Here is a 19,157-nt window from a genome sequence, read left to right as displayed (position 1 = left end):
TACATAATGTGCTAATTTACGCACTAGTTCGGAAAAGTAGCACCATATGTACAGTAAAATGAGTTATCATAATGAATTTTTGCAATGTGTGTATTTTATCACCGCCAAACGTAATAAATAGTGCTGAATTAACAATATCATTCAGTTTTAAAGCGAAAGTTCGTAACTGCAATGTAAACCATATTTTAAAAGATATTTGTCACTTTGCACATAGTTTATTTTACAATTAATGAGCATATCGTTATATTAATCACGATAAATCGATTAATTGAAATTGACAAATTCCAAGGAACCCGTTGGTTCAATTTCATATTTAATTTCTTTCCTACAACACATGACGTCACTAAGGGACGCGAGGCGTTTTCGCGCGAAGTCTAATGCTGCTATAAAAAAATGCTATTATTTATGTTATGTGAAAACTTATGGGTATAGCTGAAATACTGCGTTTTTCGGAACCAACCATCATAATCATAATCATTTTATTCGTAAATTAGAAGCTAATGAAATATATTGAAAATAAATAATCCTTACATAGTATTATGCTTACTCCATCACACACATCCAGTTAAATGTCACTTATAAATCTATAAAAACAAAAATATACAAAATAAAAATTCAACTATATAAATCTAGTAAAAAAAATATAATGTAAAATAATTATAGTTTATTTAGTACACTTTCAATAGCGAGTAATCAAAGTAATTTGTACAATTATTTTTTGGTCATTATAAACTCGTCATAATAGTAGAACGGGCGCTCAATAAGCCCACTTTTTAGGCGATGTTTAAAGCTGCTTACGCTTGGAGCCTCAGTTATATCTTTTGGTAGATGGTTATATACTGTGGGGCCCGTCACATGAGTCAGTTTCGAGGACTTGGCAAGCTTGCGGCTGATAGCAACGAGCTTATCTGCATTTCGAGTATTGCGTGTTGTTTCGAGTATTTGTTTTATACGTGTGAATATTTTCACGCACATAAACTGCTATTTGCATAATTACAATAGCAGGTAACGTAAGTATGCAAGTGTACCGACAAAAATTTGTCATCGTGCCAATTTCATACTTACTACTTACTTACTCCGTTGGCTCAGCGACCCAAAATGAGACTTTGCCTCCGACACAAGACAGCGCCACTTTTCTCGGTCCTGTGCGACCTCTCGCCAATTGTCGACTCGAAGCTCGCGCAGATCCGCCTCCACCATGTCGCTCCAGCGATACCTAGGGCGTCCGACAGGACGTCCTCCTGCTAGGCGACCCAGGTACGCTCTTTTTACGTTCCGATCTTCGTCCATTCTCTCAAGGTGGCCCAACCAACGGAGTCTGTGGGCTTTACTTTCTCCCATGATGTTAGGTTCAGCCACTAGGTCTTCAATTTCATACAAGATAATAACAAAATTGTGTGTTTCTGTAGATACTCTCCAACTCGCCACACGATGGACAAACGTGACGACTTCAGAGACAACAAAACCATCCGACCTGCCTACGAACCGACCCCTCAAGTAAGTCATTATTTATATGGAAAAATCTTAGACTGGACTCCTTGTATAGTGAAGTGGTGAATTAATTTGAGCTTTATGTACTATGTTTTAAGGTCGTGTTTGAATGTTCAAAGGATATGGATGTGAGATTTTTTTAATGAGATGACTAAGTGTTAACAGTTTTACTTTGTTAATAACACTTCGATGGATAATGGATACCATAGCCTATGGACACTTGCACTTGCAGGGGTGTCTCATGTGCGTTGCCGACTCTTTATGCAGATTTGGCTAGAAGAGAAAAGATACCATAATATGCGTAATCATTCTTACAACCATCAACAGGTGAATTTCTATGTATATACAGACATCAACATTCTATTGTATGTTTGTCTATGGAACTATTTTTTTAGGGTGGTTTTGCCACAAGTTTTTAGATATTATGTTTGGAAACAGGAGCGACCATATCAATATACAGTTTAAATAGTCACCAATTAATTTGCATATCAAGGACATGACAGCATAATATGCATACATATCTCTGTCCGTTTACAAACCTTGAAAAATGTTTGAACAAGTAATGCTAAGACAGCTAAGAAATAAACAATATGGCGCTTCATATGACAGAATATGTTGGAAAGATTCGCCGGATTCAAGTTGGTAAACGTTCAGGATCAGGAGATCAGTTGATTAGACGGTTTAGGCCAACGTTCGCCCTTAGACCTAGATGGTGATTATTCTTAAATTGATATGAATGGGTCCCATAAATTGTCAGACGTCACGGTAGACCTCGTCGGAGATGGCGGGACGACCTTGAAGCCTTTGACAGAAACGGGTGGGAGACTTCCGAGGATAAGGATACGCGGAAGAATAAGCGGGAGGCCGTTGCCCAACAGTGGGACAATATGGGCTCATAATAATAATAAAATTATATGAACGAAGTTGCGAACTGACCGACGAGTAATAACTGGTCTTTACCCTTTTTTGAAACGCATACAGGTTTTGACTATGGTTAAAACTGAGCGAACAAAACGCAGATCGCAATTCAATCGGCCATGGCAGATAAGAGAATCATTAAAATAGGCGCCAGTTATCTAGTTGCGGAAAATCGCCCGAATTACAATACAATAGGATCACTATCTTATGCGCCAAACTGCTTAGTGCTTGGCAAGTTTATGCCTTAACACAATTTAAGAAGGTCCGAAGTTGCATGTGTTTATGCCTTATTTTTCGAAGCTCTTCGTACGAGTACAAGACAAGGTAACCTTTACCAAATTTTAAGATACTAGATGTCGATGTTATTGTTATCGAAATCAATATGACGATATCACGAGCTTAACGATGCTTTTGAGATTTGGTGACCAAACTAATTGTCCGCATTTCTTATTAATTATTATGTTATGTAATATTCGTTAGTTGTTTATTAAAATGTCGAAGAAGGCTTATTATAAGAATTTGTCAGTTGGGCACAGGAAAGAAAACTGCACTATAACTATAAGTCAATAAATATTATAGGACATTATCACACAAATTGACTAAGCCCCACAGTACGCTCAATAAGGCTTGGGTTATGGGTACTTAGACAACGATATATATAGTATATAAATACACAGAAAGCACCCATGACTCGGGAACATATACTTATGCTCATCACACAAATAAATGCCCTTACCGGAATTTGAACCAGGCCAACCAACTAGGCCAGTAGGGCTAAGATGGTCAGCTCTTTATATTTGTCACCATGCCTGTCACGTTCTAACAAGTATGTAAGCGTAAAAGTGAGGGGCATAGTGACAAGGGATAAAAATGGAACCATGGTGCCACCGCTGACTGGTCGTCGGACTATGTCCTTAAAGCAAAAGAAAATTTTACCAGATCCACACAACTTATAGTGCAAACGACCTAACATGAGTATAATGCAGTATTGGATGTGCCCGGCGTACATCGCTGAAGACAGAACAAATAACTCTTAATTTCGTCTGGCGGAAGATTACTCCACGACGGGAAACCGTGTTTGACTATCAGCAGCAACAAAGCGTGAAAAAAAATTGTTAATATTGTTTTTATAACTAGATATAAAGAACCAATTAATGCATACAGAGAAACGGGAAAGATTTTAGAATGAATTAATGAGAATCTTTATTCCAGGCAACTAGTGGCCCATAAATTAATACCTTAAAACTAACATACATATTATAACAATATATCTTAAAATTATAAACACTACTAATCACATTATGGTTGCGATGCTAATGCATGCCTGACACTAAAGGGTTGCGTAATCGCAACCCTTTAGTGTCAGGGAGCCAGCCTTGGAACCGCCGAAACTTTAATCAATTTTAAAATCTTTACTTTACTAAAGACCTGCCATAATATCTTTACAAACATGGAGCTCTACAAACTGCACACCGCACAACCATTTGAAGGGTTTTACAACCCAATCCCTAACTTGACATTCTGGCTTCTGCCGGTAAACAACTGCCAACAATGCCTGGATCCTGTAATAAAAATAGCACGCAGAATTAATTTTATTTATTAATTGCGAAACTTGTAAGGAATGCTTATGAGCCCCGTACAATCGGAAGCTGAGAAAACAGGACAGTGTCTACAGTGAGCCGAGATAAGCATGCAAAGATTCATTCAGATTAGACTATAATATATCGAGTGCTAGAATCCTCAATTCACAGCCTACTTATGCTTTGATGAAGATAGATTGTCGACTAATACAATTTTCACACGATTGTCATCAATACAATTTTTGCTTGAGACAACACAATATGAATTAATGAATGGAAAGCTCAGCCAAGACGGCGGAATTAATTATTAAGCCCTCGTGTGTTCAGCAGAAGAAGAAGAAACGGCGTATTAGTTGCCGAGTAATTACACTACCCTCATCCAAATAATGACATAAATACCAGTTTTGGAGATAACGAAGGCTGCAGACGAAGGTTTGGTAAATCATGAATTAAGTGCGGGTTGCACACGCCAACGTCAATGGCGATCGAATGTCAATCAACGGACACCATCGTTAAATATAGCCGTTGTTAAACTTTCCATACAAATTTTGACGAACTACACCGACGACTGATTTCGTTGATCATTGTTAATGTCGTCTCACACGACAATGGACGACTTCGAAAGACTGTGCTTTCAAAAATCCAAGGAACATGAACACAAAGAAAGAATTTAAACTACCTATGCGACATACAATACTTTATTATTATAATTGTATCAGCAGTATTTACTGTCGACTATCGCCATAAATGAGAATTAATAGGCTTTTTTCCCCTTGGATTACTTAAAGAATTCAAGATGTATGAGGATTTTAATTACTTCTTATGGAAAACCAAGAGTGTGTATGATATACATACAAGATCTGATCTGGACATTTTTTTACCACTCGACAGTTGAGAATAAATAAGTTTGATATATAAAATTACTAAAAAATATACATATTTTACAAAAGAGTGGATCGACTTCTTCGAATAGTCACTTGCTTCATGATCTGATGTTGGAGCATTCCAAGGGCCATCCCGTACGGACGCATTTTATTTGCAGTGTTGTGACTTTTTTTTTCGGCGTTTAAAGCAGGCGATTATGTTTCTGTGCATATTTTTGACCATAGTCACAGAAAAGGAAACTCTTGTACCTGCAATTCTTCAGGAAATTCGCGTTTGTACGGGACGATGGTAGACAATTTCATGGAATGCTCCTGTTACCGGTCCTTCAACTGTGGTTTGTTATAATCAACCACGAGCTCAAGTTTCTGGTTTTCTTAGTGTTAACTTGTTATGAATCAAAAAGAAGTCAAAATATCCTTAGCTGACAGTGCAGAAACTTTGACTACAGGAAAAAGTTACAAACTACCCGGGAAACCTTCTGTTCGTTCGTATTTATATAAACACCTTCGAAGGGCCGAAACGAAAAATGACAAATGGGATTTTAAATAATCCAATCTCAAATTCAGAATAATTGAGACCTGAACAGATGAATAACAATTGGGACCTAATAAATAAGCAGTTTTGATTTCTTCATCACTATGAACCACTATCACTGATAGTGGTGGTAATTGCTATAACTGTTCCAATTTTTAAATATCATACGGTCTCTGAGAAAAACGCATTTAACCGATTTGCAAAACCGAAGTGATTGTTTTTAGAGCTCCGTCAACGAAGTTTTGTACGAAGGTTAAAAAAAATAGGGCTCCAAAAGGCTCCAATCTCCATGCTGCTGGTTTTATTTATAAATCTAATTTTCCGTAGAATTATTTTGATTTTGAAATTTTTTTTAAATATATGTGATTTTGAAAAGCAGGGAATTATAATCTTTATCTGTTTCCATTTGCAAATGAACTTTCAATTTACAGGCGCCAAATCAAGCTATGTACTCAGGTGGATACCGTCCGAACGTCGAAAAGGATTATCCCAAACCCGGGCGGCCCATCGAGCCGCCATCGCCTTGGCAGCAGAACAGAGACAAACCTATTCGACCAGATATGTTAAAGCGAGACGACGAACGAATCCCGCCGCGTATGCCATTCGATAGACAAGGAAAGGACAAGAGATCTAATTCACCAAGGAAGAGTCGATCGCCCGTTCGCAGAGACAAGTCGCAAGAAGGATTCAAGAGGCATTCGCCGTCGCCTCGTTCACCGCGTCGCTCTTGGGCTCTAGAAAAGCGCCGAAGCCCTGAGGTTCGAGAGGCCCCTCCACCACCTATTTGGCCAGGACAAGCTCCTCCAGAAGAGAAAAGACCAGATTTTGAAGAAAAAAGAAGACCCGTGTGGGAATATGATAAGAAAGCTCTCGATGTCAGGAGACCAGATGAGGAACGAAGATTCCCCCCGCAAGATACTATTCGTGTGCGTACCGACTTGGGTCCCCGTCCAGAACGTAGAGAAGAACTGGACTTACGTGACGACAGGTTCGGAAGGGACGGGCCTAAATTTAGTCCGAGAGATGATTTCGACAAGAAGGTACCCAAATTTAGCCCGAGAGACGACTTCGAGAAAAAAAGCAGATTCGCTCCTCTCGATGATTTGGAAAAGAAAGCCAAGTTCGATCTTCGAGATGACTACGAGGTCAATAAACCTAAGTTTAGTCCGCGGGATGAGTTCGACGATAAAAGACCCAAATTTTCACCGCGGGATGAGTTCACTAAACCACCTGCATTTAGAGATCCTCCTCGTGATGAATTCGACGATCTCAAATTTGGTCGCGACGACATCAGGAAAGACCCGAAATACTCTCGAGAGTTCGACAGACCCAAATTCAGTCCTAGAGACGATTTTAATGATCGTCGTGATGATTTCCGAAGGCACGAAGAGGAAAGAAAATGGGATGTCCCTAAACCAGCTGAAAGAGAGGATTACAGAAGGGAGGTTCCTGTGAAAAAACCTGAAGCAGCAAGAATGGAGTTGCACAGAGAAGTCCTCCGGAAGATGTCCGAAGAACTGGATAAGGACTTCGAAGATGTACACAAAAGAGCGCGAGATTTCCAAAGGAGGGCTGAGGAGTTCCGCCGAGATGACCGCAGGAGGGATTACGATCGCAGAGAACCAGAGCCGAAGACATACGAAGACCGTCAGAAGTATGAAGATAGACCGAAGCCTCGCGATGACGATCGATTCCGTTTTGAAGAGCGCAGAAAAGAAGACTGGAACACAGACGAACATCTCAAATCTAAAGCCATCAAAGCCAAAAAAGACAAGGCAATCGAGGAAATAACACAGAAAATCCTTGACAAACACAACATCGATGCAGAAGCAGAACAGAATAAACGCATCTGCCAGGAATTAAACCTTGCTGTGAGCAGAATCTTTACCGAAATGTTCGGAGAGAACGATGTTTCGTTCATAGAGCTGATAGTCAAGTTTAACGCCAAATATAGCGGGGCAGGGGAGGACAAGATTCTCAGAGATGTCATGTCAAGCTTTCCTAGTCAATTCAGACCGAAACGTTCCAATCCAGGTAAGATTATTTAACAACCCTAACCACCAAACTTACTGTTAAATTATTTTCATTGCGCAATATTATTAATATACGTATAGTTAAGACGTTATTCAACAATATAATATTCTTTTTCAGACTATTCTGAAGCACCTCCAAAGAGCGCTAAGCGTTTTACTGAGCCATCTACAACTCAAGGTAATTCCATATTTGGCTCTTACCATTCATTTACGTATTATGTTATGTGTTCCGTTTTACGTTCGAGGTTTGGATTTGAGAGTGAACACTCTCACTTTAAAGGTGTCACTTGTTTCCTTCAAAGTGTCCTTTGCCGTCGTCGCCACATCAATACAAACCACATGAGACAAAGTTCGTAAAAGTCTGTCGTATCCTCCTACTTTTATTTTGAAGGTGGAGAAACTACTCTAGCGGATGCGAGCAAAGTTATTTTTTTAGGAAAATACGTAGGCTGATAATTTCTACATCTACCGGCTAGGTAGGCGCGAAGGCGTTCACTCTCGAATCTAGATTTTGAAAATGTGTTTACAATTTTTATATAAGGTATAAATTCATATTTTTAGCTAAAATATGATATGCTATTTCATACAATCATATGATAATTCATTACAAAGAAAGCCATGTCTTAGGTTAAATATTTGATTAAATTTCATTATTTTCAGGCGATAGTAAAACAAAGCCGCATGGTAAGTACACTCGTTTTTTCCTTGTTACATAATTCCATATAAAAAATTTACAAATTGGTTACTATGTAAATTTATAAACAGTTCCAGAGTGGGATATGACACAAGCACCAGTCACGCCTAACGTGGGTATTCCGTTTCCGCCACCATCAATGATGCCGATGGGTCCCATGAACCCTATGATGGTGCCACCGGTGTACCAGCAACCCTTCCAGAATCCATCCTTTCAGGCACCTGAGAAGCAAGCAGATAACAACATACTCTATCTTTGCAAGGATGACTTCGAACCGTTCACTGACCGGGAAGCGGTTTTATTAAAGACCTACTTAATTCAGCAGATCGTTAAGGAATCCGAAGCCGGCCAGTGGGCTCCAGATTTCACTTTCAGAGGCCTACACAGCACGCTACGCTACGAGCTACAGATGCGCGACGAACTCTCCAAAGAGTGGCTTTTCAAGCACGATTTCAGCAAAAGCGGCTTCAAATTCAACATCCTAGTTTACACTAGCGAGGAGCTCTGGTATGAGAGGGCTGCTATATGGCTTCCGGGCCATTCCAGGTGTAAAATCGAGCCGCTTGACAAGCTTAAGCTGCAGAACAAAAATCTCGACGGCGCCAGGGTAAGTAAATGGAAACTCGTCAAGAAAATCGTTACTGCCAAAGGCACTAGAGTTTATGTCGATATGCCACCAGCAGCGGCTCGCGCTCTCGAAAGATACAACATGAGTCTCAGTTACGAACTGCAGAAAGTCAGCGTTTTCTTAAAAGCGGTCGCTATAGATAAAGACGCGTTCGATTTAGGACTGAAAGACCAGTCTATAACAAACCCAATCGAACTAAAGAATGCTGCGATTAACAACCCCATGCCGATGATCGCCAATGATCCCAAATTGGTCAAGATCACTCTACCCGGCAACAAAAATCTGGGTATCAACCAGGCTCGAAAGATCAGAGAGTTAATTATCTCCCAAATCTTTAAATATCACCAAGAAGGGGGTAAAAGTAAGACCGATTTCGTAAAACACGGCTTTCAAAGCCCTCGATACTTCGGAATTCTTCCGGAAAACCACGAATCACAACGATGGTTGATGAAATTGGGTGACCGTGATTTGAGCATGAAAATAGTGGTTGTAGGTGCTGATGAAGTTAACACTCGATATATACCCATGTATATAACCCTACCAGATGAAGACAACAGAGTGAACGCACCTATTGTGCTTGAGAGACTCAAGCATAGTAACAGAGGAGTTAAAGGAATAGATTTTAGCAAATGGAAAGTCCAGAAACTCCATAAAGAGTTCCGCAACAAAGCAGTGTTTGTGAGATTGGAGGTGGATATTGACGTCTTATCAGTTGAGACTATTATGAAAATGAATTTCAAACTAGACTTTGTCGATGAGAGAAATCGTACTGTAGTCGCCGAAGTGAAATATCATAAATCTGAGAAAGTTTTGCTGGAGTTGATTAAAAAGTTGAAGTCAGAGTTACAGGATACTTATGATGACACTGATATGGATCTGGGGTCTGGAGGGAGTGATGACGAGGTAGTTTGCCTGGAGGACAACAACCCTGAGGTGGTTTGTATTGATAATTGATTCTTCGATGATTTCAGGTGTTCGTGACTTATGTAATTATTATTTCGTGATTATAATTATTGTAAGCTTTGAACTTATATTTGGCCAATTTTAAATCCTTAACGAAGATCAATCAATAGTCGTCATTTTGTCATTATACATATTCTATGTGTATAAAAGGTTTCAGAAGGAAACATTAAGTACCTAATAACTAATACTATTTCAATAGTACTGCGTACGACAAAAACTATTCAAATTGAATATGAAAATAATAAATTTCTAACGAATAAATATAGTTTTTCTATATTAAGGAACAATTATTATTACACATCTTATTGTTTTTAACATAAGGGTTTTTAGATTTGGCGAAATATATCTGCTTTCCCGTTGTATTTGGTTTTCTGTAACATGTATAACTTGTATAAGTATGCGAGGAGTCGCATTTATGTTTTAGGAATAAAGCTGGATTACTCAAGGTTTTTGTTATTTTTTGGGCAGGGTGGTTCCGAACTAGTTTATTAAGATGTTTAATAAAAATGATTAAGGGATACTATAACAGTTAGTAGTACGTTTAAAAATATAGAAGGATAAACGCTAAAATAAAACACTTGCTTTACAGTGGGCTATTTTTTACTTTAATACAATATTTAATATTATTACGGGTGTACACAAAAAACCCAGACCTGATGGGTGAAATTAGCTTGGATACGGATCGCTGGAGTGTTTAGTACCTGCAAATATAAAAGCGCTGCAACAACCTTTAAAATTATATAAAGTAAGAACAATTAAGTTAATTATTTGGTAAGTTACATTAATCCAAATGCTTGTGTTTGTTTATGTATTGGAGCTATGACTTTGCTTTGCTATTTACTTTCGAATCTATGTGATTTTGTTAAGAGATTTAAGGTGAAGCAGTCATCAACAGTTGCTTGGATATGGTCCTGCGATACGACTTCGCTCCGGTCAATATGTCGGGGATCTGACAAGTCTGTGGAACACCTATGGGAAGATTTGCATTCAATAGGATGCCTGCAACAAGATTATCAACGGAAAAATTCCAACATTCAGGAGATTCAGGTAAGAGTTTTCAGGAATTAATGAACTATCTGCAGGTGCATCAGGTGCTATTACACGGAAGAAATTCGCTGTTACAGAATAAGTAAGCCATACTATTTTTGAAAAACACTGAATCATCATGGATACATAGTAAGTTTATAAATTATAAGATGTACGCTTTACTTGTAAGTATTCGTGTTTACGATTCATTCAAATAAGGGGTACAAAAACGAGAGTAGTGTGTTGCCAGTGTTTACTTTATTGTTTTGAAATAAGTATGCTCCAACGAGGAGATTAGATTGGAGTTAATTTTCCCCGATTTTCACAGAAGTCTCTGCCTGTACTCTCTGTCTCGAAAAATATTTTTTTTCTTCGGCTATTCAGTTGCATATAGCATCGTTTAAATAAAGATTATATTAATATATTGGGCGCCGTTACTATTCTCGTATACCATCGTTTGGCAACTGTTACGTTCTGGATTTGGCTTGGTTCGTCATGATTTAATTCATCTGTCGTATTCATGTTTCAGATGACTGATTTCATATTTATCATTATTTATCGAATAAGTTTTGGACTGAGGCGCAACAATAACGTGTAACTACCACCTGTGTTTTTTGTAGTCTTGTTTTTAACTTAGCTATCAAAAGGCTTGTGATAACGTTAAGGATTTATGGAGTTTTATAATGTCGTTGGTACCAACTTATCTATTTTGGAAGGAAGTTTCCTCATTTGTGGAAATCATCTTCAACTTAAACTGTGTTTGTTTCTTGGACTGTATATTACTCTTTCAACACTAGACTGCAGGTAAAAACTCCTCAGTGTCTACGACGGATTCAGAATATGCGAACTGCATATTTATCGAATTGTGATTATCCTTTTACGAGGTTATCGCGCTAATGCGGTTTCCTGACGCGGACGTGTGTAGTATGATAACTACTTAGGCTGTCTAAAGTCGTTCCTGAGTGTTATCGTCACGATGAAGATGTTATGTTCTCTACCTCTAGGATTGTCAGGATTTTCCCTGATATGTCAGGATTTTTGGTTCTTTGTCAGGTTTGCTGAGGGACTTGGCGAGTGCCAGGATTTTTTTAGAAACTTCAGCAAACCACTAGAAATTAGCTAAAAGTTTGGAATTAGTCAGAGTTTTTTTTATACTACGTTGGTGGCAAACAAGCCTACGGCTCGCCAGTCACCGCAGCCTATGAACGCCTGCAAGTCCAGGGGTGTTACATGCGCGTTGCCGACCCTAATGTTGCACAGTTTTTAGTTTCATGAAGCCATTCATATCCGTAAGAAACACGAGCTAATAAAATTCAGCTATCGTTTTCTTTAAAAGCTGATTGTCATTGAATGGACAAGCTGATTTAGTGGATGCAGAGCCATTAAGTTTCTTTATTTTTCTGATAACCGAATGTAATCTGCTTGCAATGTAGGATATTCCTTGTACTCCGTAGAGCTGGTCTTATGGGGAAGGTGAGCTGACCCTATTATAAATTGAGTCATTTTGTCGTTTGGGCTCGTTACAATCGTCTTGATAAGTAGTTATTGACAGTGCAAAATAAAGCGGACAACAGAAACTGGTAACATTTTATTCAACAAAAAGTTTTTACGATAGGTAAGGTACATGGGATCTCTCGACGCATTTCTATATCATCTGTTTATTTAAGCAAACTCTGCAGTACACTTATGAAATGTACAAAATACTTAGCTTTTCCAGTACCTACGGTAAGCTATACAATTTGACAACAATAACTGCAATACAATTCTTCAATTTCAGGTAGTTATTTTTACAAAAATAATATCGGACTATTCATTCTATGGAAAGGAGCAGAACAATATATACTGATGTCGATTAATATCGGCTGCGGTTGACAATCGGGAACGTGTGTGAACTGTAGAGGGCACAAGAGCTATGTTTTAATAGTCCAGCTTGGAAGTGTCAATGTTTTGTTATTAATTCCGATTCAGGTCTGAGAAAGACAGCCTTCTGGCGAAGGTGAACTGTGGGGCTGCACGCTTTAGAGTATCCAGAAAAGGAACCCCCTGCTTAATAGTACAAACAGCAACACTCTTTAACTGTCAATCGGTGGACCTTATGCCTTTTGTAATAAGGTCCACCAATGGACAAGTTAACAATGTGGGCGATGGTACTATTGGAGTCAAGGGCGTAGCCAGCCAGATTTAAACCACAAGGTCTTAGGGGGAAAATTCGTATTGTCTGTAATAAACTGTTAGAATTTTAATCCTTCCATAGTTTATGTTATTTATTTATTTAACAAAACAGTTATCTTGTTACAGGCAGGACCTACGCACCGGTTACGAAGACCAAGTTCGTGAGAGACGCGCCCGTCGCAAAAGGTGTTTATTTTTTATTTCGTGGAGCAATTTTTCATGCGTCGAATTATTTTATGTACCATGGCCATCATAGAGACATATCTTACAAACTAAAAATATAGGCAGCAACAGTAATAATCTTAAAAACTATAAATCATTAGACTTCCATATTACAATCAATGAATCTTTAATATAAATCATTCCCTTTTCTGCAGATTATCTACCGAATCCGGCGAAGAAATTAAGAGCAGATCAGTACTATGAAGAGTATGATGCAAGAAGGCAGGCGGCAAAGTACGTTCATAAAGTCGTTGGTAAGTTGCACATGCTTCTATTTAGCTTATTGACTTAACTAACAAACAAATAGTTCACACTAAAAGGCGAGATTTCCGAAGATTCTAGTCTAGTTTACATTGTCCCACCCACCATCGATCAGTCAGATCCAGATCAATAAAGTTGGACGTCTCGGCAGACGTTGACGGAAATGAAAAATTTTGGACGCCTTTCGTTTAGATTAGACATGATGCATGATCCCATAAAAAAAAATTAAAAGAAAGAGAGGCATTGCCCATCATTGGGAAAATTAATAAAGACGTTTATTTAAAAAGTTTAAACATAGGTACATAATAAAAGTACACAATAATGCTTACAAACTAATTGAAAGGGAAATTACGTTAATCTTTTTAAATACTTTTCCCCCATTTATTTATTCGTATGCCATAATCGTTTAGTTGTTTATAAAGATATTTTAAGATTCTGTATCCATTGGATTACGTCACAGTCGAGGATAAATCAGACTGCAGGGTTTTTTCTTACATTTATTGGTATAAGCAAATGGATTATTATTTCCTTAATTTTTAATTTCAATATTACAAGTGCTACAAAGGACCATGGGCAATTTTGTATGGAGCCTGGTCCAAAAAGCAACAGAAATGAGAGTTAGGTCATTAGATAGGTATTTATATGTACTTCATTTCGTTCTATGGCACCAAACGGAAGTCCATAGCAGAACTGTGATATTTGTATTTTAGTCAAAATATCATCACCCGTATTACCTAGGCAATAGAGTCCAAGTAAGTAAATTAATTGCTGCAGGGGAGATGTTTGCGCACCGCTGCGAGTGCGGGAAACCATTCAGACTCTATTGCCTAGGTAATAGGGTGATCACAATACAATCTCAGTTCTGCAATAAAATTCCGCTTGGGCACTAATAAAACGAAATGAAGTGATACCTATCTAATTGCCATTAGGTTGAGAATTATCTCAACTCGGTTTTTGGACAATTTTGACGCATAGTCCTTTGTTGGCTTATTTTATGTTCTAGAGCCTAAGCCAGTTCCCCAAGTAAAAGTCATCGAGAAGAAACCGGCGCTTTACAATGAGTCCAAAAATGGTAAGTTCCCTAAATTGATGCATAGGATCATAATTGGGGTTAGGGGGAAATGTAAACACGTATCTACCAAAGCCGGACTAGCAGAGGGGTGGCGCGACAGTCCACGAGATAGACTACCCGTCCCTCTTTAATTAACACAGTTAGAAAATGACGGCTAGTCCTTCTCTCGGGCGAGATACTGTCGCGTCCCTCCTGTGCTAGGCCTACTGTCTCCCATTAGCAGCTGATAGTTGGACACAACTGAAGATTTGAGTTATAGTTCTCACGTCAGGTTGGCTCAAGATGTTTTGCTTCTCCAAACAGCAACTTTAAATAGCGAATGATATTCATATATAAATTCCGAGAAACGCATTGGTAAGAACTTGGGTTTGAAACAAGCACATCCGTATTGGAAGCTGCTACACACCTCGGCCATCAGTGCTCGTCAAATCTTAAAAAATATGTCCTTATTTAACCTTTTGAACGCCAAGAACACCTAAAGTCGTCGTTATTAGTCTTGGCCACAGCGCCAAGGACTACTATAGGTGTTATGGCGGACGCGGTCAAAGTAACCTTCACACTTTCAAGCAAGGTTTACATTAGCTCCCTTGCGCCCGGGAGCTTGGCATTTGAGTGATGTTTGTGTTTATGACATAAAGCGTTCAAAAGGTTTGAAAAACTTAGTTTCAGAATGGGAAGAACCTCCAAAACCCAAAAGGGTAAGACCAAGGCGGAAACCAGATCAACAGAAACAGGCAAATAATGATGCCACAACCAAGCCTGTAGAAAATGACCTGAATAAACAGGAGGCTGGGACAGATGTCGCAGCTTCCAAAACAGTCGTGGAGAAGGAGACTAAGAAAGGTGAGTTGTGTTTAAAATAAAATAACAATCTCATCAAATAACTCACCTGCAAAAATCACAGTTAGTTAGTTAAAATGTTGCGTCAACCCCAAACATTTGCTATTGTTCTACATGTCGAAAGCAAAAATAAATACGGCAATTTTGTCGGTATATTGTCCCAGGTATATTAAATAACCTACCTAAGAAACTGGTAAATTTATTTGGTAACGGAAACCCATCACAAGTCAATAAATTCTTAGGAGAATATTTCACAAAGGAAAAATGCGCTAGGAAATGTACTGGCAAACTAAGTAAACAAAACTATTAGTTAAGAATAATCTAATTTAATAGCGATAACAACGCGGGTTGAGTGACCGGCGACCGCGCACATTATTATCTCAGATTTTGCATATGAATCTAATTTTATTATTATTTAATCTTTGAGTTATTCGCGTATCGTCGCGTCTGTCAGCCATTCTGATAAGACTAATATTTGTTCAAAGCACCCGAGAGCAAGCCGACCGTGGAGCCGAACCAACACGGCCAGTACGAACTCGACGACCTCACGGCCAATATGCTACAGGACGAATTGAAGCAGATTATGATTAAGGTATAATTGTTCATATTATTCTCGTCATCATTATCCTTCTAGCGTTGTCGGGGGCTCTCCGTACATGTTTAACCTCGCAAGGCTCACCGTTCATTAGAATGTACATATTCGTTGCAATCTAATTAGAACCTTTCTTGAACAAAATAAATTAGAATTTCTTTTGTTTCATAGCTTTTGCAAACAGATTAAATCTATCTACTGTTGTGCCGAAGGAAACTTTCCGAAATTGCGAAATTTTCCACATTGGAAAGCTCCGTAAGTTTTTATTGTTTTGTATGGGAATTGAAAGTTTCCGAAACATAAATATACATATTTCTGTGAAATTTTCAAGAAATTTCAGAGAACTTATCCTAATTTTTGGAAACTTTCCGCAACTTGCACATCTGTAAGTTCAGATTAAAAATAGGAAAATTTGGTTAAATAAAAGTAAAAAAAAAATCTAAATCAACGCGTGGCACATCAAAAACAACTTTAAGGTTTCTACAAAAGCTTTTTGATTAAGTGACAGCTATTGACAATAATAGTTTCGAAAGGCCAAAAAAATGTGTCTCCACCCGTCTAACTTCTAAATCGCCCGGTTTTATAAATATACTCTGCAAGACGGCCTTGTCAGTAGAGAAAGGCGATAATAAATTTAAAAAAATGAAAGCGCGAAGGATAGATTTTTTTACTAACAATTTTTTTTTTTTAAATCTTTGTTTGCCAGGGTGTACGTTCTACCAACATGATCAGTTGAACCATTAATGAGTCTCCTCCAACCGCTCCGTGCAAGACAGCGGAGGCACGTGTAGTTTTAATTTGTTTATTATATGTTAATTTTACAGGTGTGGCAAGAATTGCCAGATTCACCTCCGACGGACGCCGAGGAGGTGGTCACAGACAAGTTCAGAAACGAAGCGGGGGATGATTTGACCAATGTAAGAATTTCTTTAGCTTCAAACTTGACCATATGTGTCGTTTCATAGTAAAGTCCCACGTTGTCGCTTGCCATAAGGACGCTTTGACAAGTAATTCGTATAAAGATGTCAAATCTCGTCCTTACGGTAAACGACAAAGTGGGATCTCGACACATATAATGTCGACCTTTAAGACTTTGTATGCAACTATCATTTTTAGGGTTCCGTACCAAAACCCCTATTAGGACCCTATTATTAAGACTCCGCTGTCCGTCCGTCCGTCCGTCTGTCACCAGGCTGTATCTAATGAACCGTGATAGCTAGACAGTTGAAATTTTCACAGATGATGTATTTCTGTTGCCGCTATAACAACAAATACTAAAAAGTACGGAACCCCTGGGTGTGCGAGTCCGACTCGCACTTGTCCGTTTTTTTTATTGTTGAAACGATGTGCTTGTTATCGAGATTCTTAAGTACACATTTGTGCGCATCAAGTGATGATGAGCGATCGGCACGAGTAAAGTAAAGACCGCCTAAAATCGTTCTTGGCGTCCAATGGGTTAATAGTTCCCTTCGGTCGTGTTATAATTTATCGCCACTCGTTGTACATTACGATACAAGTGCGAAAAGTAGGAAATTCGCAACGAGTGGTGATACACTACAACACGACCGAGGGGAGTGTTTTAAATCTTTACAAGTTGCGAATTACCCTATTCGCGCGTGTATCGTCCAACGTTTTACAGTAAACTATGGCACTTTAGATTTTTGGCACAGGTACGTAAAGCGATAATTACCGCACTAGTACTGTAAAAACTATATACACAAATTACTCCAGTATAGTTGATATTAGTTGAGAACAACCATTTTTATTAAAACTAAATGTTTTTTTTTTTACAGGCAATGGGACTGAACGTTACAGCAAGATTATTAAACGTACACAATCCTCTATATGCTAAGGTAAGTTTCAAATATTCATAAAGATTTTCATAGTACCTACCTACACCTACCTTTTGACTGCCATAGTCTGATATGGCTCCTTTCGCCGCAGTCAAATAAATAAGACAAAACTTCGTACCAGCGGCGACATGCCACGCTCGATAAAAATTCTAAGCGCTTAAAAGGTTAAAATCTGTAAATGACTATGCCTGGTATTTCATGTATGTATTAAATATAATAAATGTCTTAAATCATAATGATTATGATTTCAGTTCTAATTACTCTCATGAAATAAGTTAAGAACTTGTTTTCGATGTCAGGGTAAATTCCATTCCAGTCTTCTTCTTTCTCGCGTTGTCCCGGCTTATTGCCACGGCTCATGGGAGCCTGGGGTCCGCTTGGCAACTAATCCCGAGAATTTGACGTGGGCACTAGTTTTTACGAAAGCGACTGCCATCTGACCTTTCAACCCCTAGGGTAAAAACTAGGCCTTATTGGGATTAGTCCGGTTTCCTCACGATGTTTTCCTTCACCAAAAAGGGACTGGTGAATATCAAAAAATATTTTGTACTTAAGTTCCGAAAAACTCATTGGTACGAGCCGAGGTTTGAACCCGCGACCTCAGGATTGCAAGTCGCACGCTCTTACCGCTAGGCCACCAGCGCATATAATTCCATGCCATAGTAAAAATTATTTAGTATACTTACATACTCACCTCACTGAGTATTTTCGTTGCCTAAAAGCTCGCTATAAATCTTTTCTACTTTTGAATTTTAAACTAATTCCAAAATTTCTCCAGTTATATTTCTCCGGGAAGCCCGAAGCCGGCTGTCTACAGGCCTTCATCAACGAACACAAGATCACAGCCTTCAAACGAATCGCACACAGCGACCGCGACATATTCGCGGCGCGCTTCGACCATATAGCGGACTTCGACCGGCTGTGCGTCCATAGTGAAGTCAAATGTGGTAAGTATATAAAATAAGACACATATTGCTACACAAATAATACAATATTGTACCCGTGAATTATACAATTTGACTAGACGGCGCTGTACGGAGTAGCGTAAATTACAGCTTTAAGGTGGTTCGATTTTCATACAAAAAATAATCGCTATTTATTAATTAATTACACAATATTATTACATAAATAGTTGCGCATCTATCTACTTTCGAATATTCATTTGCGCTAAATTAATAGAAAAACTTTGTTTCATACAGAAATCATGCAATAATCAACGTTATATTTTTATAAATTTTACTCATGTGTGTGTGACAAATGTCGTGTACAAATACATTGCGGCGTTGCCACCCCGCCTCGGACGGCCATTGGCGCGACGTTGCGATGTTTGACGCGTTTTTAGCTGACTCTGTCGACACTGACACTCAGTGTGACCAGGCGTACGATAATTGTC

The 19,157-nt window shown here is 38.6% G+C and overlaps 1 protein-coding gene across 4 annotated transcripts in view; it reads left to right on the top strand.

The window, feature by feature from the left end:
* LOC133531022 (uncharacterized) overlaps positions 1 to 19,157 on the top strand; it is a 37,780-nt gene that overhangs the window by 13,251 nt on the left and 5,372 nt on the right. For 2 of the 4 annotated variants that reach the window (XM_061869099.1, XM_061869096.1), the window contains 5 exons: positions 1,410 to 1,497; positions 5,840 to 7,442; positions 7,560 to 7,619; positions 8,102 to 8,125; positions 8,207 to 10,171. In XM_061869099.1, the coding sequence (XP_061725083.1) occupies positions 1,410 to 1,497; positions 5,840 to 7,442; positions 7,560 to 7,619; positions 8,102 to 8,125; positions 8,207 to 9,717 (3,286 nt within the window). In that variant the 3' untranslated portion in view covers positions 9,718 to 10,171. Of the gene's footprint in view, positions 1 to 1,409; positions 1,498 to 5,839; positions 7,443 to 7,559; positions 7,620 to 8,101; positions 8,126 to 8,206; positions 10,172 to 13,050; positions 13,111 to 13,301; positions 13,401 to 14,410; positions 14,480 to 15,142; positions 15,323 to 15,804; positions 15,912 to 16,735; positions 16,829 to 17,704; positions 17,765 to 18,542; positions 18,712 to 19,157 lie in introns of those variants that run through there. The other 2 variants (XM_061869097.1, XM_061869098.1) reach the window with 2 other exon arrangements.

This window comes from Cydia pomonella, chromosome 24 (genome assembly GCF_033807575.1).
Source record: "Cydia pomonella isolate Wapato2018A chromosome 24, ilCydPomo1, whole genome shotgun sequence".
Lineage (NCBI taxonomy): Eukaryota > Metazoa > Arthropoda > Insecta > Lepidoptera > Tortricidae > Cydia > Cydia pomonella.
This window is presented reverse-complemented; position numbering and strand designations above follow the sequence as displayed.